Here is a 25054-nt window from a genome sequence, read left to right on the forward strand (position 1 = left end):
CCATGGCCTAGCGCCCTAGCCACGAGCGCGCACGGGGAGAAAAGCATCGATCAGCTGTGGCGCCGCCAACACATTGGCACCGACCCGTACGCTCCCGAAGAAAGTAGCTTTCGTGGGGCGGAAAGCGGCTCGGGTGACAAGTAATACCAGGCGCTGTCCGCATCCACACCCTGAGGGAATCTCGCGTAGCTAGCTATCACGCTTTTTGCTCTGGGATACAGGTCGATCGGTGGAGCCATCTCGATCGATCGGGTCGCGCACCAATCGATCGATAAGCAACAATGCCGCGGATATCCTTCCTGTAGCCACTCCCAGGCTCGGCTACCGTGAGAGTAGCTGTTGGTGCGGCGTCGCCATCGGTGGTACGATCGGCGGCCGCGGCCGCGGCCACGGGCCACGCGACGAGCCGACGAATCGCATGCTAGCTGTGTTAGTATTGGGTAACCATGGCTCATGGTTGTCTAGGTAGAGGCCCGCCCCCTAGGGCCATTGGTTGTTTGGTGCCTTGCGTAGCTAGACAATTGTTTGGTTGTTGCTCGGACGAACCTATTCCGTCCTGACTCCTGATGAGTACCATGATGTATGGTAAGATCGTTTGGATGTCACGTCTCGCACGACTTGGAGGTTAAGGGGGTGAATCGAACTTGTTTTGATTTGGTTGCAGCCAATCGATCGGAGGCCATGGGAAATCATCATCGAAAAATGAGCGGTCGAGGGACAAGACGAGTGCCGTGCTGCCCACGTTGGTCTAGAACAACAGCTGAAATGGAAATACTAGGCGGCAAAAGTCGAAGCTGCCCTTCGTTTCGAGGAGAAGAAAAGTCGAACCTGCCGCGTTGACCAGCAGTTCTGCAACCTACGAGGGTCACGGTCATCGTGCCGTGTCAGAAATGTGAAAATCAACCCAATTGTCACGTTCGGTCTACCGATAGATAATGACTGGAGTGTGCTGCGAACCGATAATCATGGCTTAGCCATTAAGCTGATGTAAACAACTCTCGCTATCCGGACGGCGCTCATGCCTTTAGAATACTTTTTTTTGAAAATTACATGCCTTCAGAAATCAGAATATCAAACGCGTAGAATTGGTGAATTGCCAAGCCTCGAGATTTCATTTACCGGACCAGTGGACTAGCCCCGCTACAAAATTCAGAATCCGTACGGGAATGCAACAAAACGCTGCAGTGTCGCCATGAGCACTGTGCACACGTGACACGCCCCATCCCCATGTGAGTTAGTGCGCCTGCAGTTGCTGACCCCGGAGATCCATCCAAAGCCTGTGGAGATTGCGACCGAGTGTATTTTTTTTTTTCTACCGAGTTACACGAACCCGGTTACCCCCCAACCAGTAGCCGCCAACGGTGAGACGACTGAGACGTGTACGTGCATCGTCACCCGCAATCTCCAAAGCCAAACGCAAACTTCTCCTGCGGACCACGAACCCACCGCCGCTGCCGAGGCTGGCGCAGCTGACCCAAACAAATCTGAAACGAGACTGGCTGGAGAGATCGCGAGCGCACGCACCCCCCACTAGTGGGGCGCAAATGGCAGCCCACCCTGCCGCCGGAAGAAAACACGCGAAAAGAACGGGGAAGAGGCAAAACGGGGAAGAAGCCAACAAAACGCCAGCCGCGCTCCGCCTTTCGGCTCGCCCCACCGGCCGGCCACGCGGGCGGCTAGCCACCTCGCGCTGACGCACACCGCCGCTCCCCAGCCAACCCGCGAGGCCCCGACCCCTGTGGCGGGGAGGGCCCCGCGCGTCGGTAACCTGAACCTGGCCGCCCCCGAGCCCCCAACCCCACCCTCCGCAAGTCCGCAGCCGGGACACGAATCCCCAAGCCCACACGCGCACACGCATCCGCTCCATCCATCCGCCCCTTGCGCTAGTGTTCGCAGGCAGTCGGCACCGCGCACCCTGCCCACCGTCTTCGAAGCTTCTCCTCTCTATCTACTGACTCCCCTCTCCCCGTCCCGTCCCGTCCTCGCCACCCCACTCCGCCCCGACGAGAGACGGCCAGGCCAGCGGCGATCTTCTTCTTCTTCTTCTTCTTCCCCCGCGTCCAGCCGCCGAGGCGGCCCCCCACCCGCGTCAAGCCCTACGCGGGCCCAGCGAGGTGATTACTCTCTCTCGGACTCTCCCAGGCTTGGCCTTCGTCGGGCGGTCGCTCGGCGTTTCTAGGCGAATTGCGGTGCGCGGCTGCGCGCTCTGCTGTGGTGGGCAGTTTGGGGGTCAAGGAGTCGAGTTCGTTGTGGTTGTTGTGAGAGGAAAATCGGATCTTTCTGCTTTCGGATGGTGGGTTCTTCGTTTGGGATGGTAGTACGCGTTGAAGACTCGGGTTCTTCGTTTGCTGATTTACTGGGTAATACTGATGTGTCCAGCCAGTTAGGGTATCCGTCGATGCTATATTAGGGTATCGTTGGAGAATGGGGGTGGATTTTTGGTTCCCGCGCGAGAAATTCGCGTAATTGTGCAGTGGGCACTGCAGTATCTGAATCAGTTTTACTCACCCTCTGGATCGCTGGTGAAGCTGAAGCTCCAGCACTTGTGGATGTGGTCCTAGGCCGGTACTTCGTAACCGGAGCCCTTGGTCCAATCTGAGCTTGCATAGTCCCAATCTCTTGAGGGTTGGTTTCTGCAACGCTTGTCGGAGAATTGAGTGTGCTTGGAATTATCTCAGTTGAGATTAGGCCGTTGCCGCTGAAGGATTCGTATGAGGAATTTAAGGTTTCTGAATACGGCCAAACGTGTTTGCCGTTAGTGGCGTGCCAAGGTTGGAGCGGGTACACTTGGCGTACCATTGATCTGTGCGGTGTATGGGATTGTCCATTATAGCGCATGGATTTCTCCGTGGATTACGTTTTAAGTTTGAGATGACTGGAGGAATTTCCAAAAATGGAACACCTGGTTGTTTGTTTTGTTTTTAGTATGTGCCTATTTAGCCAGTTTTCTGTTACATATTAGTATGGTCTAGGAAGCAGTTTTCCGTTACATATCTGTATGGTCTAGGAAGCCGTTTTCCGTTATGTGAGTTTCACCTTCCAAATTTCTCTCCAACCATGGGTGAATTATAAGGCAGCGGGCATTAAGAAAATGTATAATTATGGTCTGAGCCATGCAGGCCACTTTTGATATGGGATGACTTGTCAATGTTTGCCATTGCACTTGTTTATGATATAGAACTGCAGATTATTGTGTTTTTAAATTTTGACGTGACCGGTTTTTGCATTGTACATCAAAGTTTAACTTTACAACACTCAGCATGCGCAATTTCCATTTTCCTTATAATGGACTTTAATGGGTATACAGAATTTCTGGGGAAACATCAGCTTAGGCCCTCTTTGGCACGGCTTATTTCGGCTTTGGCTTCATCTATTTCACGCAAATCGAGACACTGTAGCGTGAAGCCGTTTTGTAAGCCGGGACTAAAATGAACTAGAAGCCGGGTGAAGCCAGTTTTTTTGGCTCACCGGCTTTGGCTTCACCGGTGAAGCCGTTTTGGGATGAGCCGTGCCAAAGGGGGCCTTAATTTCCTTTCACGCCAGCTTTACCTTTACTCATTTCTAGGATACAATCTAATAGCCAAATTCTTTAATACTTTAGTGCAGGAACAAAATTATACTGCCTTGGTGATCTCCCCTGTGGAACAGCTTCCCTCAGTACTAGCATAGATCTACTGTGCATTGCCGTGGCTTTGCATACACCTGTAATTTTTGTTAGTCACTGAGGGTGGTGCATTTGACAATGGCTTCACGATCAAAGAGCGATGATGACAAGGCTCTTGTCTTGTGCCAGGAAAGAAAACGGTTTGTCAGAGAAGCTCTTGATGGAAGATGTGCTTTTGCAGCTGCTCATTTCGCTTATATTCAGTCACTTAGGCACACAGGATTTGCTCTGAGAAAATTCATAGAGCCTGAAGTGCCAACAGATTCATCCCTGTTCACATCAACATCTGCCACTCCGGAGATTCCCACCATCAGGCAGAAATCGATGAACCTTTCCCCATCCCTTTCACATCATGCTAGTGACTCTTTCTCCCCAGTTCCATCACCTTTGTCTTCAGGACGTTTCCATGTCAACCATATGAAAGCTGGAGGGAGCTCAGTGACAACTGTTAAGGAGAAGTTGCTTGAACCTGTAAGAGCCACTCTGCAAACATCATCCCCTGTGCGTAGACAAGCTATCCATGATCTGGATGACAGTTCCACATTTGAAGCTCCTCCCGGGACACCACCTTGGGACTACTTTGGCCTTTTTCAACCTGTTGAGAACCAGATCTCATTTCATGATGAGAAGGAACTTGCTCATGACTTTGAGAATGCTGATGATATCAGGCGTCTTCGTGAGAAGGAGGGAATCCCAGAGCTTGAAGAGGAATTGGAGAAGTCTCCTGCTCATTCTGATTTTATGCGGCGCCTGGGAGAGGAGGAAGCTCCAGATCTCAAAGATGTTGATAAATCTCCTATGAATGGTGGAGAGGATGATCTTGCATTGTCAGAAGATGATTTTGACAATCCAACGTCTGAATCTTTAGTACGTATGTTCAAGAATCGCAATGACATGCCTGTTGGATACACTGCAACAGCTCAGTCACCTGTACAGCATCCAACGGATGAGTTAACTTCGGAAACGATTGATTCTCAGACCGCAAGACCAAAAGATGGCATGGGAGTTAATTCTCAGTCTGAAAGACCAAAAGATGGCATGATAGTTGATTCTCAAGCTGAAAGATCCAAAGATGGCACAAGAGTTGATTCTCAGGCTGAAAGACCAAAAGATAACATGAGACTTGATTCTCAGCCTGAAAGATCCAAAGATGGCACAAGAGTTGATTCTCAGGCTGAAAAACCAATAGATGACGCAGGAGTTGATTCTCAGACTGTAAGACCAAAAGATGACAAGAGGGCACTGGACATTAGCATGTATGAAAGTGACGGGACTCCTGTGGCGAGCCCTGTGAAAGAAATTTCAACTTCGACTGCTTCTCTTCCTATGAATGGGAAATCAAAGGAACCTTTTCGTGATGTAAGGAATGTGGTGAGGGATTTAAACTCATGCATGAAGGAGATTGAGATCTTATTTATCAAGGCATCTGATTCTGGAAAAGAAGTTCCGAGGATGCTTGAAGCAGATAAAGTCAATTTCCGCCCTTTACTACCAGAAGAAAAAGGTTTCTCTCTTAGTAGATTCACACTACTATTCTGTAACACATGCATCTAAGTTTTGCTTCAAATGGAGATGGAAACTAGAAATGTGTTGGGATGCATGCACATAGTGATATGAAATTTCCCTTTTTATTTGTTACCATAGCTAAAACTCGAGCTCGTTGCCATTGTTTTTTGTCATGCCATCTGTTCTAGTTTACTTACTATTGGCTTTATCTTGATATTTTGATGCAGCACCTGGATCAACAGCATCAGGTTTTTTTGCAAAGTTATTTGCGTGTTGCAGGGAGGAAGTCCCTGTTCCTCAACGTAAGTTATTTTACTCTTAACTAGTAATTACTACAGTCCCTTCCCTTTTTCCTTAGTACAACACAAGTACTTGTAAATAATGGTAGTACAAAGAAGTGTTATTTTGACCCTATGCAATCTTTTTGTCACCCTGGCATATAGCTTTGGTCATTAATTGCACCAATATGTTTGAGGTAGTTTTGGGAACATATCAATCTCATTGTCATGTAGTCACTTTTTGTTCTAAAGTATGGTATGGTTGAAGTTAAATCAACTAATTCAAGTTTTGAGGGAGTTTGTTAACTTATACCTTGTGTAATGAGCAGCAGAGCATATGTATTCTTGTCCACCATGACATAGAAATGCCTCATGTTGTAATGCAGCTCCTCCTCAGGCTGAAGTGAAGTACCTTACCTGGCATAGATCAATGTCTTCACTTTCTTCTTCATCTAGAAATCCTCTTGGGACAACAACAAAAGATGACACTGATGGTCTCACTGGAAATATCTTTAGTGGCGTATACATGAATGCTGGCAGTCATGCGTCCACACTGGACAGGTTGTATGCATGGGAGAGAAAGCTTTACGACGAAGTCAAGGTAAAAGGCCTCTTTTGAACTATTTGTTCAGTGACTTAAGATTCCTAGTTTAGGATGACTAGAAGATGGAACAAATAGATCATACTAATGCCTATCATGTATTTGTACTGATTACTGAAGCGGTGCCACACTATTATATGGTGGCAATACAGGGCTGCGAGCCTGCGACTGCCCTGGAAGCCTGCCACTGTACACTTTACAGAGTGATACAGCTACGTAACGTAGTGTACATTACCCCATACCTCGTATAGTGAAACGTATAATCAAATTTTCAACTTAATTTTGATCTAGTTACAATAAGATAACCGTTGTACATTCTAGAAGCATCTGTCTTTTGCATTACATAGCCAAAATATGTTGATTTCACAGTTTTTTTACCCATTCTTTCAGGCAAGCAGTGCAATTTGCAGGCAATATGATGAGAAATGTAGGCAACTTAGACACCAGGAATCAAGAGGAGAAAGCCAAATGAGTATTGACAAAACCCGTGCTGTTGTGAAGGATTTGCACTCCAGAATTTTAGTGGCCATTCAGAGAATAGACATGATTTCGAAGAACATCGAGGATCTAAGGGACAAAGAGCTTCAGCCACAGCTAGAAGAATTGATTGGAAGGTATATTTATCCCTTCAGTTTGGATTGAACTACAATTCAATAGGCACCTTAATATAGACCTGATCATCTTTTTGCCCCCCTTATAATTGTGACCTTTTTTGAAAAACTGATTCAGGCACTTAGGCCATGGTCTGAACCCAACAAATAGATAAGTCTCACTATGTGGCACGAATGAAACTGGCCTGGTCCTGGTGTTGTTCAGGTCTAATTTAATAAATGATAAGTAATTATGGCCTGATCCTGCTAAAAAAGTAATATTGGCCTGAATGAAACTGGGGCTTAGTCCTGGTCCTGGTTATTCAGGTCTACATTGATAGATGGTAAATTACTTGTTATGCTTACATGGTGGGTAATTACTTACTGTTTGTATTGCAGCAATACCAAAAGCAAAATCATGTAATGATGCCTGCAACTCTGCTGTAGGATGTAACGTAACTCGGGTTTAGCATTTACGTAATGCACTTTTCATAGTCTTTTTATGGTATCTGTATTGAATGAATACACTATTTGTCTCATTTGCAGCTTAACTCGCATGTGGAAAACAATGCTTGAGTGTCACTGGAATCAGCATGAGATTATTAAGCTAGTATGCAACAGTGGCAGTATGAAGATCTCAATTCGGTCAGAATCACAGTTACAAGCCACTCTACTTCTCCAGGTTGAGCTAAGCACATTATGTTCGAACTTCCAAAAATGGATATCATCCCACAGAGCATATTTGAATAGCCTAAATTCATGGCTGCTCAAGTGCGTGAAGTCACTGCAGCGGAGGAGGAAGAGTTCCAGGAAGAAAAAAGTTGAAGCTGATCCAATAACAAAGTATGCTGTTGCACCCATATTTAAAACCTGCGAGAGCTGGATAAACTTACTGGATGACTTACCAACCAAGGACTTGGAGGATGCTATTAAAGGTCTTGCCACAGATATAAACCGTTCTATGCCACACCAAGAGAAACGGCGTGGTAGCTCGAAGCTGACCTTCTCATTATCACATAGTGGAAGGTTAAATGGCGAGTTGGGGGACATCCACAGGAGTGACCCCCCTATGGATTTACAATCAAGTTTGGAGATGTTCCTAGGGAAGCTTGAAAACTTTTCAGAGGTTTCGTTGCAGAAGTATAAGGATCTGAAAGAGGAAATTGATGAGGCAAAGACGAATTATGAGAAGTGGAAGTAGATTCGATGCAGTCAGAACAGTGGCTCTAATTTCTGGAACAGAACATAACTAGTCATTTAGAGATGGATGATTAAATCGTCCGGGTGTACATGTTTGTTTAAATAATAGGCATAAATTACTTTTACCATTTTTTTAAGTTGCAAGATAAGCCTAGGAAAAAATTGTAGATTACTGGCTAGTGCTGTGCCGCCTTAAGTCTGCCTTAAGTCTGCGGTTGTAAATGTGAGATGGTGGTAATTAAAGTCGGGAATATAAAGATTGTACATTCATCCTAGGGTTATATCAACATATGAGGTATCCTTCATTGTTTTCATCTCTGCAGAATTTACATTCAACGAGGTTATACATGCAATGGCATTCTTCATATCTTTATACAATGAATGCTATGCTTGTAATGATATGTAGTTCGAGCTATGGTTTTGTGCCATGAACGTGCTAAAGGGCGCAATGTCGATCAATCATTACTCATTTTCTTTTTAGAAAATTTTTCATTACCTGTTATCGATGTTAATGCTTGTTTCTGGATTTGCTGTAACTACATAAATGAACAGGTGATGTATCATGATAATAGATAGTAGGCCACGTAAAAAGCAGCATGAGCACCAGAACTGCAATAAGGAGACTGATACACCAGGGAGGCAGGGACTGTTTTGGTTTGCTGAAATCTGGAGGGTGAGAGCTGAAATGGCATTCTTCATATCTTTACAATGAATGTAGATAAAAGCCAACAAATTCCAATTGATTGAATACAAACAAATAAATATTTATAATAAAAATTGTTGGAATCACTATAGTTGATCTGATCGTATGAATTTGCTGGAATGAAATGTACGATTGTAATACTAACTTAGAACGGGTTCAATTCGTCTTACCATAAAACGTAAATGATAGGAATTATAAGTTTATTTATTTCTCGTAACAACTTATCTTTGTGCACGAAGGGTGTATATAATAAACTTATTTTGGCAGAATCAAAATATAATATCAGAATCCACTACATTCATTCTACTTTATTTTCACAACTTTTGGTTATGAATTTTGATATGTTGCGGGTGGAGGATTAGTGGCCAATCATGTAGCCATAGGTTTAGGAGAAAATAAATAAAAATGCGAGTAATTCTTCCTCTCCTGTCTCGTTACACTTTCCAACGGGCCCAACAGGCCAACACGAATCCAAACAAAATAGCTCCCCCTTCCTCGGTCCGACAAATTCCAGATATACCCTCCTCATTTCTCGCGGCGGCCACGCCGACTCCGACGACGTAGATCTCTACCTCGTCCCAGGTTTCCGGCGGTCTCGCCGGCGGCGTGAGCTCAAGCGATGGAGCTCTGGAGTAAGCTGCGGAACCTGGACGCCTACCCGAAGGTGAACGAGGACTTCTACAGCCGCACCCTCTCCGGCGGCCTCATCACCATCCTCTCCTCCCTCGCCATCCTCCTCCTCCTCTTCTCCGAGATCCGTACGTATCATCACCCCCTCGTTTCTCTCCCCTTCGACGTCTTCGCCTCAGATCCCTTTTAATTTCGCTCTAGCTGCGGCGCAGCTTGATCTCGCCGTACCATCTCGGTGATTTAGCGAAGTGAATGCGTTCGGATGTGGGACAAGGGTAGTTTGTGGTGGATTGAATTGTTCGCCTTTTCATACCATTGGCATGAATTCGAAGCAGTAGTTGGTTAAAATTGGCGGCCCCATTAACATGTATTGAGATTCGGTTACAGAGATTTAATCGAAGGCATTTGGTATAATAGGGGATGGTGTTAAATGTATTGATTTGGCAGCAGCGTCATAGTGGTTTTGTTTCAGTTTTGATGCTTTATCCAAGTTGTCAACAGAGGACTGAATATGCAATGGTTTTTTTTTACCTTTTGCGGCAATTTAGTTTTTTTAGCTAGTGTGAATTTAACACTCTTGGCGAGTTAGATTTTCTGTGCATTTAGTACTGTGAAGTTATTTCTTCATCCATAGAATTGTGGAGTTTCCACACTAAGGGTGCGATTGGTTGCCTGCTTTTACTTGGGCCAGGCTCCCCGGATGCAGAATCTTTTTGATTGGTTGCCTGCACCGTTGCTCAGGCCTGCCTCTCTGGATGCAAAATGCCATCGCTCAGCCAGGCTCCTGGGAAACGAGGATGGTGGCCGTTTCCCCCGGGCCAGGGTCGCTGGATTCGGGCAATTTATCAGTTAATGACTTTATTAGTGCATAATTAGTGTATATCTAATAATATTAACATATTTTAAATAATATTAAGGAGTAATAAGATGAATAATATTAACATATTATAAAAGAATAGTTACGCATATTAAATATCATAGTGATGTTTGTTTATCTATATTTTTTATCTTACGCAACATGTTCCCATGCAACCAACCAAACACCATCTCATCTCAGCCACGCGGTACATCCAAGCAACCAAACATTGCAGTGTTGCATGCGCTCAGCCTGTCCAGCGGGAGCCTGGTTCCAAGGTACGAGCCAGGCTAGTCCCATGCAACAAACCAATCACTCCCTAAGTTTCATAACATTTTGGGCATGTTACATCATTTTGGTGTTTGTGCTTAATGCTAAGTTTCTATTGCCTTTGTTTTTGTTAGCATGATTACTATAGGCATGCCATTGCTATATGGTGCTATGCGTGATCACCTTTACCCATACCTATGTGTTATAACTGGCACGTACTACTTTTTCATGCTAAATCAAGAGACATTTTAACTTGTTAGATGCTGCAAGTACCTTCTCTCGCAAAGGGTCTTGTTCCTTGGCCTATTTATCTTGATAATAGTTCATGCACTGTATTTTAACTTACTGATATGATAACTTTCCTGTAGGGCTCTATCTATATTCTGCTACAGAGAGTAAGCTCACTGTTGATACCTCAAGAGGGGAAAGACTTCATATCAATGTTAGTGTGAATGCTGTTTCCCCTCGCAAACCTTCCAACTTTCTTGTACTTTCTAGCAGCAGTAACCATATTTAGGTGGCGTTTGGTTCCCTTTGCTTATTTTTAGCACGTGTCACATCGAATGTTTAGATACTAATTAGGGGTATTAAACGTAGACTATTTACAAAATTCATTACATAAGTGGAGGCTAAACGGCGAGACGAATCTATTAAGCCTAATTAATCCATCATTAGCAATTGTTTACTGTAGCAACACATTGTCAAATCATGGACTAATTAGGCTTAATAGATTCGTCGCCATTTAGCCTCCACTTATGTAATCGGTTTTGTAAATAGTCTACGTTTAATACTCCGAATTAGTATCTAAACATTCGATGTGACGGGTGCTTAAAAATAAGTCAGTGAACCAAACCAGGCCTTAGAAACCAAGCTATCAAAATTTAGTTATGCTAAAGTTTAACGTTCCGTGCCATCTTTCATCAACTTCAATTAGTCTATGAACTATTAGCTGTGTAAAATTTGGAATTATTTGCTTTAGGTTTAGACTCCAGATTGTCATCATGTTAGTTATTGGCACATTAGAACATGGTATCTAGTGAACAAAATATTTGTAGAGTTTATAGAGCTCAAATGTGGAATAACAATTGGTAGGCAGCTAGTTGAGAATATTTACAAATTACTAATTTGGGGAGGCCCAGCCCAGAATATATATGTCATTTTTTGCTGTATATGAAGATGCTGCTTTTCTTTTGTATTATTAATGTACATGATCACTTTTGCAGTTCGATATTACATTCCCGGCCCTTCCTTGTTCTCTAGTTGCTGTTGATACAATGGATGTCAGTGGAGAGCAACATTATGATATAGTATGTGCACTGATTTTCGCCAGTTTCCTCTTTCGTTCTTTGTTTTACATCTTTCTAAGTTGTTTCCTGAGCTTTACTGCATAACCTGTTTCCTGATGAGCTAAACATCGAATTTGCAGAAACACGACATAATAAAGAAAAGAATTGATCATCTTGGTAATGTAATTGAATCAAGAAAAGATGGAGTTGGTGCCCCTAAGGTATATCATTGTACTTCTAACATGAACTAGTATATGAGTGAAGTTGTTCTGATTTTACCATATTTGTTTACCAAATTGGACATGCTTTTAGCAAGTACCATGGTTTCTAGTACCAAATTGTGCAGTATTTGTTCTTTTTTACCATTACATTTTTATAATGCTGGTTTTATTTATAGCAGCATTAGCCAATCCTTGTTTTGTTTATCATTAAGTTAGCAATGTCCAAATATTTAATATGTTTGTCCAGTGAGTTTTTCTATGATCTTGGAGAGGTGCTGGGAGATATCATGTTAGTCATTGTTATTTTTTATTACCTCATAAAATTTTGGTACCTCCCAAGGGCTGTAAAAAAAACTCATTTTAAATAGAGATAACAATAATGTAATACGAACTATTAATGATTGTGTTTGAGAAAAACTATTAATATTTTGTGAAGAACTGTTGGTCTGACTGGTGGACCGATCTGATTATACTGCATTCATAACTTGTATTACATGTTGGAGACCACTGTAAAAGGGTAGGGTCCAATTGTATAACAGTGATTCAAGCTTGGTGGTGGCATGAAGAGGCTGTCATCTTCCTTTTTTAATTGTCAAATGTGGAATAACAACAGATTTGTATATCAGGATGATATTCTTCCTTGAACTAACTCCTTCCCCCCATCCTGGTTTCTTTCTTCTATAGATTGAAAGACCATTGCAGAAGCATGGTGGTAGGCTTGACCACAATGAGGTTTACTGTGGATCTTGTTATGGTTCTGAGGAGGTATACATCTCTGACATTGTTACATTAATACTACTTATGTTTATATATGCAATGTTTTCACATTGATCTTATTTGTCCATGGTCTTTCTGTCACTTCAACAGTCAATAAACACCACCAGATTTCTTCTTTAGAATTTTATTGAATGCTGCCATTCTCTAAGAAGAAGCACTAATATTTGCATTTGCAACTTCACCAGTCAGATGATCAGTGTTGCAACTCCTGTGAAGAAGTCCGTGATGCCTATCGGAAGAAAGGGTGGGCTCTCACCAACGTAGAATCAATTGATCAGGTACTGTGTGGTCTATTAATTTTGGCCAGTCTTATGAAAATAGCATAATCATGATTCAAATGTGTCTTAACAAAACCCATATGTAGGACTCTATTGTGATGCATGATTAGTCCTGAGTCCTTAGTCGGGTTATCTGGTACATGGGGAGCCCTTGTGTTTATTGAGTCAATAGTTTCTACAATGATTAGAAATATTTGATAGGGCTTGTTTTAGAGCTTGAGCTGACTTATGTTTACGGTGTATCTGATTTTATGGTATGTAGGCTGTGTTTCTTTATCATTTAAGAAATTATTGTGAGCCTACTCACGCATGTATTCATTTCTTTAGAGTGTACTATTGGTAACCGTATTTTTTTTAAAAGAATGTGTACTTGATGTTCCTTTCATTAAACTTTAAAGCTACAAAAATGTTTGTGCCACCTTATTTTGTTTGTGCATACTGCAATACTGCATTCTTTTACTTGGCTATGATTTTTTTGCTGCATGCAACTGATTCACATAGAATTTTTTTGGTTTTACTTTGTTGGTGTGGTTTTCGTAACCAGTTAGTTTCCTCACATTCCAGTGCAAGAGAGAGGGCTTTGTACAAAGGTTAAAAGATGAACAAGGGGAAGGTTGTAACATCCATGGATTTGTAAATGTGAATAAAGTAGCTGGCAACTTTCACTTTGCCCCTGGGAAAAGCTTGGACCAGTCATTCAACTTCCTGCAAGATCTGTTGAACCTCCAACCAGAAACTTACAATGCAAGTAGAATTAAATTATCTTTATCCTTATCGAAGCACTTATAATGTTGTTCATAACCGTAAACTGATAATTGTCCATTGCTCACTTTCCTGATACCAGATCAGTCACAAGATAAATAAGCTGTCCTTTGGGGAAGAGTTCCCAGGTGTCATCAATCCTCTTGATGGGTATGCTTTGGAACTTGGACTACACTTCAGATCTTAAGTTGTATTTCACTTTGCTCTACTACTCTTTTTCTATGGTCTGATTTTCCTGAGTATTCCAGAGTTGAGTGGTCACAAGATAACTCCAATGGGTTGACAGGGATGTACCAGTATTTTGTGAAGGTAAAGTTTTGGTAACTAATGGTGATATTCTTTAATACGATTCCTTTATTGACCCTGCCTGCTTCAATGTTCTAACCATCTCTTTTGTACAGGTTGTTCCTACAATCTACACAGATATTAGGGGGCGGAAGATTTACTCAAATCAGGTAAATAGCATGATCTCCATGCCTAGTTCTACTTCTGAAGCCTAATTTCGTGATTGATTCTTTGTTTTCTTTTGCAGTTTTCTGTGACGGAGCACTTCAGAGAGGCAATTGGCTATCCTAGGCCTCCACCTGGTGTATATTTCTTCTACGAATTTTCACCAATTAAGGTGATGAATGATATTCCTGTTATTTGATTTAGTCACACTAGCATTTCTTTTTTTGTTCAGAGTGGTTCATCCATGATAGCCTGCAACTTTTGGCATTCAATCATCCTTTTGCTCAAAAAGCAAAAAGCTTGCACTGCATTTATTTCTTAGAATTGACGCTCCAGTTTTCTTATGTTGTTGGTCTCTTTTAGATAACATGCGAAGATCACCATCTGTACAGGTATCGGTCGCCCTCGATGTTAAATTCACTAGTTTGTCTGACTTTTGCTTGACAGGTTGATTTTACTGAAGAAAATACATCGCTTCTTCACTTCCTGACGAACATATGTGCTATTGTTGGAGGTTTGCCATAATAACTTGCAGCTATTTTTGTGCTTTCCAGTATGCATAATCATATGATAAGCAGAACTTACAAACTGTTAAACCTATTGTTCATCTACACTTTGTGGATGCAGGTATTTTCACGGTTGCTGGCATCATCGATTCTTTCGTCTACCATGGTCATCACGCCATCAAGAAGAAGATGGAGCTCGGAAAGCTTGGATAATTCCGATTTATAGCGGAGTCTCTAGGACCATAGTAAAAACGAGTTAACTCATGCCTCAAAAAGTTGTTTGGCGATGATAATTATGGAGGAATTTTGTTCAGCTGTAATACATCTGTAATCACTTAAGACTTGCTAACTTCTTCAGACCTAGAGCTTCACGTTTAAGCCATTTCCTTTGTTGGCGCAGAGAGGTCGGCAGTTTACCCCCATTCTTGATCTAAAGATGTGTAAGCAGCTGCATCACTGCCAAGTGCGAACCAATGTTTATGTCATACTACATGTCAATCCCACAGCAACATGCTCATAGCGCTGTTAAAATTTGTGATCCTGCTCCCAGCCGTGTATCCTTTCGCTGGTCAGTCTCCGGCATTTACTCCCTGGATTTGGATGACGCCGAAACTATCCCCCCCGGCACGCAAGTACACGCAGCGGCGGCGTGCCGGCCAGCGGCCGCGCGGCTGCCCACGTTGCCGTCCCAGCCGCCGCGCCTGCCGCTTGCTAATGGTAGGGTAACCAAGCAAGCGGCAAGCGCGCGGCCTGGGCGGGCGCGCGGCACCCGGCCGTCACCATACGCCCAGGGTGGCCGCCTCCCCGCACGCCGCGCCGAAAAGGAGGTGTCATGCGGCGGCCCTTTTCACGTGGGCGCCCGATGGCAACGTTACCGGGCAGCCGGGCAGCGTCGTCGTCGACGGCCTTTCCTCCATCAATCAAACGCGGCCGTGGCCCGTGGGGGAGGGAGATGGGCGATCGCCCAACCCCAATAGAGGAGAGATGCCGTGGCCAGACAAGCAGGCAGGGGAGGGTCCGCTCGCGATGATGCCCGTCCTCCGTCGGCCGTAATGGAATGGAAGACTGGATGTGATGATGTGCCCGGCCGAGGAATGCCCGGACAGGAGGAATATATCGCCGTAGGCCGGTCTGCCCATCAATGATGCCAGTCGAGGTGATCTGTCGGGGCGGAGCACAACGGACGGGCTCTGCTCCGGCGAGGCTCCTCGGCGTCGGTGAACTGTCCCTGTCACGGCCACTAGAGGTGCAGTGCAAAGGGATGTTTCCGGACATCGTCGACTGCTCAGTTCAGTGTATGCTTGTGCCGATTGGCCTTTGAACGTTCAGTTCAGCGGCAGAAGGCATTGATTGCTCGACGGGCAAGGATGTCCGGCCGCGACAATGTTTCTAAGGGAAGGGACGTGTCGGCCGCTTCACCCTTGCAAACGATGGATTCAGCGATGGGGACGATAAGCTCTGCAGATACGAGAGCACGGGCGCTTGTGGCATGGATGCCGCTACGTCCGTTGTGCGGAGAACAGGGCTAGGTTTATTCCTTTCTCCTTGGCTGACACTGACATTGTTGCTTCGTAATGCAAGTCGTAGATGGCATTAAGAGTGCCATGTTAGTACACTTTCCTTTGCAGCCGTATTCGATGACTTGGATGTAAATGAGATCGAGTCGTTCTAGTGATAGGGTCGTGTATGGTCCAGTGCCATTGACGGTTTCTCACGGTCGATGTGTTCTTCGCTTTTGGGTTCCGGGTACGTGGCTGAATAGAGACGAAGTATGTGAAATTTAGATGTCTTGTTCATCTTCCTAGTTAATTTAAGCGTTTAGATAAAGCATTAGTTGGTACATGCAACTCGTTGTCATGTGATATCAACCGTTTATAGTGCACGTCACAAGTGTAGCTAGTAGTGGAACCTTTGATGCGAGGGGAAGGGAGTGCTCGCCTCAAGCTTTAGACGAGTTGACGGATGCGTGCAACCCAACACCTAATACCACTAATATTCTTGTGAAGTTAGCAGATATTTCGTGAATTGACTACAGCTCAGTCCATGACTCCTTGATCATCTTATAAGACCATTTCGTATGGTCTTAAGATGGGGTGATGGGTGATGTGTGTTGAATGCCTCCATTAGAGAATCCCCCTCTACAAATTGGTTCCTTTGCCCCACACAGACTAAAGCCATTCTGAAGAAGAGGAGCCTTTTCCCTTGACAGCAACATCTGGTGTTTAAATAACATCTATGGTTGTGCGAGAGAGACATTAGAAATGGGCAATGTCCCTTTGTGAAAGCTTGAATGGAAATTAAAGAAGGGCAACAAGGCCCGTGAATTGATGCTGTGGGCCATGATCTTGTCCCCGTTAGTGGACAAGATGGTTCATTCGATATTCTCTTTCCTTGCTAATGTTCCTCCTTTAATAGTGTAGATAGAGGACAAGTTGATATCAACCAGGACAGGTTAACTGACAAATATGTAGTAGGGTTTATCCATTCCTCTTAGACTAGGAAGTAGGAACTACTAATCTTAGACTAGGGAAACTATAATTTGGACTTGATAGATCACCAGATATCATTTCTAGAGAATAATGTTCGTGGACCAGAAATGCGTTTGAATCAAGCGTATTTTATAGACATTTGTTTCTTCTCTCCGAGACCAAGACCTCACTTTTTTCTTGGTGGTGGAACTTTCAGAATGGAATCAAAATCTGACGAAAGGAAAAGAATCCCAACAGAACATTGGGAAACGGAGACGAAATCACTTAACGTTTCCCCCTGCATCCTCTAAACTTTTCAGCAGCCACGCACTTCTTGTGATCACAAGCAATCCGCCTGCAGCCCCATGTCATTGCACTGCCGAGTAGTAGTATCTTGTGTTCTTCCTGTTGACCCATCTGCCTCCTTTTTCTGCCCTGCATTGCTCATGCCTTCACTCTTCAGCGAAACTTTTTTCCGCTCTCAAAAAAGGCACGTAGAACGACTCTTGCAACGAAAGAAAACAAGACCCAAACCTCTTGATTCATCCCCAAGGTATGCTCAGCCGGACGTTTCAACGAAGCAACAGACCTCCAAATTCAACCCAAGCAAGCGAAGCAACCCCCTGATCGGTGGACAGCACAAGTGCGCAACGGTAAGAAGACACGGCCGTGCGTGGCGCCAACGGTAAAGAGGAGAGCATTGACAACGCATCATCACCAGCAGAGACGCCGTGCACGCTGTATTTTTGCACTGTCAAGATACGGTTTGCATTTGTTTAGTGCATTGATTAGGGAGTAAGCACAGTACTTTACAGCCATATGACGGCCTAATAATATAATGGCTAGTTTAATAGCCATATGGACTAATATTCCCTCGTCCTGCCTACCAATGCAAGCAGGCGTACCGTTTCTTTTTCATAAAAAAAAATAGGCGTTGACACTTGAGGTGATGAGGCCCTGATGAACATGTCCGGATAACGCTCGGATCGTCGCCACATGAACGTCCCAAGACGAGACACGACCGTTGAGTGCTTCGTTGCCTCGGATCCAGAATGCCAGAGGAGATTCAGCTGCAACACCTAGTTAATCGAATAGATATATGTTCATTCTTCGTCAACCAGAGATTCCTTTTCGTTGCCGTTGAGATGGTAAATCTCTACATTCCTGGTGCTTCGTGCCTGAACAAGTTAAAAAAAAAAGAGCAAGGGAATAAGCTCCGTCAAAACGTGGCCAATTCTTGCAAGAGCTCGACATTTTCCACCGAATTACCGCATCCCAAACAGGCATTTGCATTCTCTCGAGCATATTTTGTTCTGAACAAAATACGTCAAATATTTTAAGAGGCCTTGTACCTTCTGAACCAACCTGATCTGCTAGTGCTCGTCTCCCAAATCAATCTCGATTGGCTCCAACACTTTTGCCCATTTGTGGTGGTGGCGCCGTCTGATCCCGATTCCTGATCTCCGAGCCGATTCGAAGCGGCAGTCTTGTCACTACCCATGAAACGGACGCCATCAGCGATCGCAATCAAAAGGGCGCGGACATCAGCAAAGGGACTGTGGCCGTTAACCCAACCACCGTCCAAGGGCCATCTCCTTTTCGTCTGCCCCGCACTCGAGCAACACTAATCCTCCCTACCAGCCAAGGAACAGCACAGCCATTAGTGCACTAATCAATTGCAGCATGGATTTTTTTTTATCAAACCGAAATGAAAATTAGTGTACTCTCTCTTGTCGCAGTCGTCTACCAGCTCCTCCTACTGAACACACTGGAATATTCAAGACCAGGATCGTCGTAGCTGCTCCCATTGCATTGCATTGCACCAAGAAACCGAAATGGTGACCGGAGAAGCAATTTCAGCAACGAGAACAGTTCATCCTTCACCTAACGCGAAATCGGGCGGAGTCTTCTGCACCCAATCGATCACCTGCAGTAGTTGGCGACCGTGGACGAGCGAGCGAGGAGCACACAACCTGATAACCTACGGAATCAAATAGCTGGAGGCATGTGTTTGCGTGGCTAATCCCCTCTCTAATTGCCGCACACATGCCATCTACCTCAGGAATGATCCATGCAAACTCAGCAGGGCCAGGGCATGTTTCTTTATCCGGTTCCGGTATGCTAAACGATTGCGAAGTCAATGACACCGCTGCTGATAGCCGTTGGTAGGGCAACGAATTGACAGGAATTGGGGCGAGAATTTCACATGTTTCCAGCCTTAGGGAGACAGTCCAGATAAGGGCATCTCAACTGCCTTCTCCCCCAGCATTTTGACATCGCCTTCATCTTCTTGAGAGGATCAATAATGGAGCGGAGTGGATTGTACAGTATGCGGTCCGGAATAAACTTAGCCTGCCGTGTAGATGCAGCACAGAATGTGCTGTATAGATTAAGAAAGCCGATCCGAAATGATGTCCTAATTGCGCATACTGTATTGAAGTATGGATTAAGAAAGCTTATCTTAATTCCTAATACTAAGTAAATTGCAAGTTGGTGTTATACCCAGTAATGTTCCCAGGAGGAGGGTGCAAGGAAGAAGCATTCCACAAAGAGTGCACCTGGTGATGAACATCAACCATGTGGCTACCATTCTAGGCAGTTGGATAGGAACAACAGCTCACATTGTTCAAAGTTAGTGAATTTCATTCAGATAAACTCAATCCATCCAGCAATGCGAATGTGGCAAAGGGAGCAAAAATGGCCAGTTCATAGTCCCCAAATTGTAGCAAAGGGCGCAAAACTTCATGGTTACTCCGTGCTTGTTCACACCGTACATAGGTGAAGCAAGAAACAAGCCACAAAAGGCATCCAGGACCAAGAATGGACCTGTCAGTTTATCCAGCATTTGGATGAGGGTGTTTGCTTTAGGAATTTTCGGAATTTAGAGCACAGGACATACAGAAAAGTGATGCATATCCTAGGGCACAGATGGTTCATTGGCTAATCCCTCAATTCCTTATTAAACTCGTTTTTCTTTCACCCCAAAGCATATAAACAATTCCATTCACCATAAACTGCAGTTCAATTCAAGAATTTCAGAGTACTCTCGACAGCACTTGATTGAAAATGGGATTGCTCCATCCAATTCATTGATTGAAATCATGATTTCATCTCAGAACTTTTACAGTACACTTTGGACAACACTTGATTGGAAATGTGATTGCTTCATTCCATGATCCATCCATTGATTCATCCATTCATCATAGCACCAAAATGTAGTGAAGCTGGCTGCTGGTGCTGCCGGGCTCCATTCGATTATTGTGTGACAAGGATACCAAGGCAGTAACGAGAGATCGAGGAGGCATCAGCGTTGATTGTTACAAGGAGGAACACCTCGGTATGCCACCGATCTCTGAGCTAGGCCGAGCTGAGGCGAGCAGAGCAACCTAGTTGCCATTGCCCATTGCCATGGAGGTGTTGCTCTGGCCGTTGCAGGCGCGCGCGCACAGGAGGAGGAAGGAGATCCAGAGGTGGAGCCTAGCTTAGACTAGAAGCCGTTCATCTCGAGCAGGTAGGTGCGGCGCTTGCTGAGGACGCCGACGGCCTCCCTGAAGGGCCCGTTGAAGGTGTCGGCGACGAAGTCGTCGAGCTCCTTCCTGCCGCCGCCGATGCCGCCGGACTCGCCGACGGGCTTGATGACCACGAGCGTGGCTCCGTGGATCCTCGTGCCGTCAGAGAGCTCCAGCAGCGGCGCGTAGCGGAGCTTCATGTTGCAGGCGGGCACCTGCGTGCGGTTGGCGGCGGCGGCCGCGGCGAGCGGCTTGTCCCTGAACTCCTTGAGCTGGTCGCGCCCCATGCTGAGGGTGCCCTGGCCGTGCGCGTCCGTGAGTGCGACCTGCTCCAGGGTGGGGTGCTCCTTGACGATCTCGCGGAGGAGGTAGTGCCTGGTGGCCGCGGCGATGAGGGAGCTGATGGTCCAGACCACGCGCAGCTTGAGGCCGCCGTTGGTGTAGAAGGACTCCGGGATGCTGCCGCTTTCGTCGCCAGCGCCATCGGAATCGGTGGCGGCGGCGGCGGCGGCCATAGGGGCGTGGGTGCCGGCGGCAGCGCGTTCCACCTTGGTGCCGCCGAGGATGACGCAGCTCTGGAGCGTGCTGCCGAACACGGCCTTCCACTTGAGGATGACGCCGTCGTCGGTGCCGACATCGGAGACGGGGAGCTCCATGCGGAGGTTCCGGATGCTGCTGAAGTTCTTGAGCACCTGCGCCGGCGAGTGGTGCTGCTGCTGCTGCGAGTGCTTGCCGCCGTGCGCGCCGGACTTGGCGTCGCAGTGCGCAAAGGGCTTGAGCACGGCGTTCAGCATGGCCTTGAGGAGGTGCGAGAGCACGGCGCGCGGACGCGGCGCCCCCGCAAGCCCCAGCGCGTCGGCGCCGTCGCCGCCGTCGGCGGGGATGACGCGGTCGATGCGGAGGCAGGCGTCGTCGACGAGCGGGACGAGCGCGTTGAAGCGGCGCGACACCGCGGAGCAGCGGCCCAGCGAGCGCGCGTCGGCCAGCTTGTTGAAGATGATGAGCACCAGCGAGTCCGGGACACGGTCGAAGTGGTCCTCCCCCTCCGCCGCGAGGAGCAGGTCCTCCGCGAAGATCCGGTGCTTGGACTGCATCCTTCCTGCCTTGGATATTGGATTCTTGCGGCGGGTGGAGCGGAGGAGATGGCGCGCGGGGCAGTAGGATGAGGAGGAGTAGGTGAGGTAGGAAGGGGATGGTGGTGGCGAGTGAAGGCGCGGCAGAGGCGCTTATAAAGGCGGGGGAGGAGAGCGACCGTTTGTTAAGTCCATCCATGGCTCGCTGTCGGGGATGCCCCTCCCCTAATCATACCGTTAGAGAGGAGAGAGGCGATGAATTAATTCCTTTTCTTTTCTACCGTTCCTCCCCCTCTCCGGCTCTCCTGGTCCTAGGAGATTAGTTTAATCCTCCTCCTCGTCTCACTCGATCCTATTCCTGCTGCTGCAGAATCTGGGCAACGGCACTCTCGGTTGTCAGTGACCAGTAATTAGTACCTTGTCATTGCGTCTTCAACAAACGATTGCATTTTGCTTCCTTGCATGTGTCCAGTAATCGTTTGTGTCACTGACAAATTGGTCCAGTAATTTTCAACAAAATTTGCTTCCTCCACTTAGCCCTCAAGTACTTCTTGCATGTGTCAATTTGCAGATTTTGAACAATTTGCATATTTTGAATGAAAATTGAACAATCATATCTACGTGTTTCTAATTCCAGAACAAACCGAGACTCTACCTTTTAGTTGCAAAAGGAGAGGGAGGGAGGGAGGTCGACAGCAAGATCTATGAGATCGAATGTACAGCCTTTTCCCGGGATAAAGTGCCGCTACCACTAATCATTCAATCATATCCCTTAACCAAAACCCCTCATCGAGTTGTTTGTTCATCTTTTCAAAAAAAAAAGTTGTTTGTTCGTGCTGCACTGAACAGGATGATGGGCGTCTACAGGTCCACCCATACTGTATTCCTTTTCCAGGACGGGAAAGGCCTTTTAATTTCTTCCCCCCAGCAAATTAAAGCGTCCTAAGAACAGCAGCTACAAGCCCTTTTCGCGCGCCGCTATATAATTGCCTCTCAAAAGCTACCAGCGTCGTTACTCAGGTTTTATTGCAGAGGAAAAAAAAAAACAAGGTTCGTTACGCAGTAGTGTACATACGGAAACTGTGCAACTGCCTTGTCAGCCATTTTTCCTGGATCCTGGTGGTTCGGCTCCCTCACCGGAGGGACGAGTGCCACGCCGCACGTACAGGCGCGAGGGATCGCTCTGCTTTTTCCCTGCACCGCACCTCGGCACCGGTAGAAACCAACCAAACCTACCAGACGGGGAGGCCAAAAGGAGATCGAGGTCGCGAGGACATTCGCTTTGCGGTGCCATGGTCCTTTCGTGTCCCTCGCGTTTCAATTTCAATTCGATCTGTGTAACTAACAGAAGAAGTACATTCTTGTTAGGGAGGCCAATTGCGAATGCAAAACGGGGCTCAGATTACCTGAAGATTTCTAGGCCCATCCACGCTAAGCTTCCAAGCACGCATAATAAAATATCTGGGCATCGAGTTGTGCGTGCAACTGCGCACGGGGCAGGCCGTGCCCGTGCTCTCTCTGCTCTCCCGTGGCCAGCCAGCTCTGCACGCAAGGCCTGAGCCCGAGCGAGAACGAACAACTCCAACCGCCAAATAATGCGGTAGCTCGGGGGTGAGTTGTACACCATATGCACGGTCGTCCGCTACTGACTCTCATCATATGATTGGGAGAACTGAACCATCCATCATGCATACATTATACAACACTCTACTTGCTGTGTACTGTATGTGTGATGGTGTGTATAGTACTCCATGATTAGCCATGAACTGTCCGTACTCGTGCTAACACCAGCCGATCGAACAGTGCCTGGCTTTTCTATAGCAAATTTAAAACAGATTTGCATGCATGGATCTGATGCATGCCATGTTGCCAACGAGGCTCGCTCGACTCGATCGCGCAAATGATGTGTGTCTGCAGGTTCTCACAAAGCCAGCGGCAAGGAAGGAAGGGAGCGAGAAAGGGCCTGTCGACTCCATCATGGACGGACGGGAATCCAAGCCAATCAGCAGGCCGTCTCCTCTGTAGCGTGCTCACAATATAAAGATCACTCATTGATGGAGCCTGGGGCTGAGCTGAGGATGGAGCCCTGTTCTTGTGTATGAATTTGCTTTCCGATTTCTCGAGAACGTGGGATGCGTTTTCCAATCGGGGCTTGGGAGACGGCGGGCGTTGCTTTCGTCCGCCGCTGGCAGCCCTGGTGGAGATTCGGGGTATGGGGATGGCGTTTCGAGGGCTCTCCAGAGTGCACTTTGATGCATTATGTCGGAAACCACCACTCATGCAATCAGCCCGTCCGTCCGTGCAAGATGGCCAAGCGAGCATTGAATTGAATCTAATATTGATGAGAAATGACAATGCGGATCTCGCCTAAATCATGAGCTATAAAAATACTGTAGTACCATATATAAACTAGTATGCTCTTACTTGTTTTTTCTTTAACAATCGACAGCCATTTCTTTAAAAGTATTGAAGAAACCTCAAGCAGAAAACGATATCATTCAATAGCAATGACGGAGGGAGAAAGTCGATAGGATAGGGAGCCCAATCCAACAGACGAAAGCTCTTCCTCCTCTCCCCGTGAACCGTGGTACGGTACACCGCGGCATCAACAGGAAGGCATGGACCGGAGCCTCGTGTTAAAACGACACATGATTTTTCTAGCAGAAATATGGAGGAAAATGGAAAATGCAGCGTCCGTTTTCGATGAACATCTACGGGTATTCATCTACGACGTCGGTGTCAGAACCATGCCGCCCGATGCTGATAACCCCGGACGGGACGCGCGGCGTAGGGCAGGAGGCATTGATGCGAACCATCCGGCGCCTGCCACGATATTTTGCAGCAACAGTGAGAACCCTGCCCTGGGACCCTGGTGGCCCGCCCTCCTAATTCAACACACTCTCCCGATCCATCTACCCGGATGAGATCCCACCAAGCCGGAGCTCGGAGTAGGAAGCTCTTCGAGATAAGATAATTCACCGGAAGAGATCACGGCTGGTATAGGTCGGCGGCCAGGCCAGAGGCCACCAAGGAAAGCCCGCAGATCGGCGTAAATTTCCGGGTCGGCCCGGCAAGGCTGGACGGCCGGTCCTCCCCTCCGCGGCTCCGCCTCCAGTTCAGGCCTCTGTTTCGCCGCGGGGCAGGAACAGGGGAGAGCAGAGGACGAGTGGACGACGGGTGGTTGAGCGAGAGCCGGTGGTGGCGCCCACGCCATCGGCAGCGCAGCGTGGATCATGGCGAGGGGGTGGCCCTCCAGATCGGACCGAGCCTGCCGCCACATGACGCGACTCGGCCACGGATAGACGGATAGCGGCTGCTGCGTGTGCGTGGTGCCTCCACCAGTCCTCCCCAAGGACTGTGGCGCGTACGTGGCCAAGGGAAGGGAGCGAGGGGGAGCCGTGCTCTCTGCTCCCCGGGACACGCCAT

At 46.6% G+C, this 25054-nt stretch overlaps 3 protein-coding genes across 5 annotated transcripts; 2 read left to right on the forward strand and 1 right to left on the reverse strand.

Annotated features, from left to right (window-relative positions):
- Positions 1 to 1830: 1830 nt before the first annotated feature.
- Positions 1831 to 8153, forward strand: LOC101757432 (nitrate regulatory gene2 protein). 2 transcript variants are annotated; one of them, XM_004984492.3, is made up of 6 exons: positions 1831 to 2114; positions 3602 to 5168; positions 5398 to 5472; positions 5835 to 6049; positions 6440 to 6663; positions 7186 to 8153. In XM_004984492.3, exons 2-6 carry the CDS (start codon positions 3743 to 3745, stop codon positions 7838 to 7840), a joined length of 2595 nt encoding a protein of 864 aa, XP_004984549.1. In that variant the 5' UTR covers positions 1831 to 2114; positions 3602 to 3742; the 3' UTR covers positions 7841 to 8153. The 2 variants fall into 2 exon arrangements, with proteins under 2 accessions (XP_004984549.1, XP_004984550.1); XM_004984493.3 differs by having other exon boundaries at positions 3607 to 5168.
- An 879-nt stretch (positions 8154 to 9032) lies between these two features.
- LOC101758104 (endoplasmic reticulum-Golgi intermediate compartment protein 3) lies at positions 9033 to 15111 on the forward strand. 2 transcript variants are annotated; one of them, XM_004984495.3, is made up of 13 exons: positions 9033 to 9300; positions 10667 to 10740; positions 11522 to 11605; positions 11725 to 11805; positions 12490 to 12570; positions 12768 to 12860; positions 13425 to 13604; positions 13705 to 13772; positions 13871 to 13931; positions 14024 to 14077; positions 14155 to 14244; positions 14520 to 14586; positions 14700 to 15111. In XM_004984495.3, the coding sequence occupies exons 1-13, from the start codon at positions 9162 to 9164 to the stop codon at positions 14789 to 14791; spliced, it is 1164 nt and encodes a 387-aa protein (XP_004984552.1). In that variant the 5' UTR covers positions 9033 to 9161; the 3' UTR covers positions 14792 to 15111. The 2 variants fall into 2 exon arrangements, with proteins under 2 accessions (XP_004984552.1, XP_004984551.1); XM_004984494.3 differs by lacking the exon at positions 9033 to 9300 and adding an exon at positions 9338 to 10306.
- Positions 15112 to 20102: 4991 nt separating this feature from the next.
- Positions 20103 to 21768, reverse strand: LOC101758783 (F-box protein At5g46170). The gene has a single exon (XM_004984496.3). The coding sequence runs from the start codon at positions 21647 to 21649 to the stop codon at positions 20534 to 20536; it is 1116 nt and encodes a 371-aa protein (XP_004984553.1). The 5' UTR covers positions 21650 to 21768; the 3' UTR covers positions 20103 to 20533.
- Between the last annotated feature and the right edge of the window lie 3286 nt (positions 21769 to 25054).

This window comes from Setaria italica, chromosome IX (assembly GCF_000263155.2).
Source record: "Setaria italica strain Yugu1 chromosome IX, Setaria_italica_v2.0, whole genome shotgun sequence".
Taxonomy (NCBI): Eukaryota; Viridiplantae; Streptophyta; class Magnoliopsida; order Poales; family Poaceae; genus Setaria; species Setaria italica.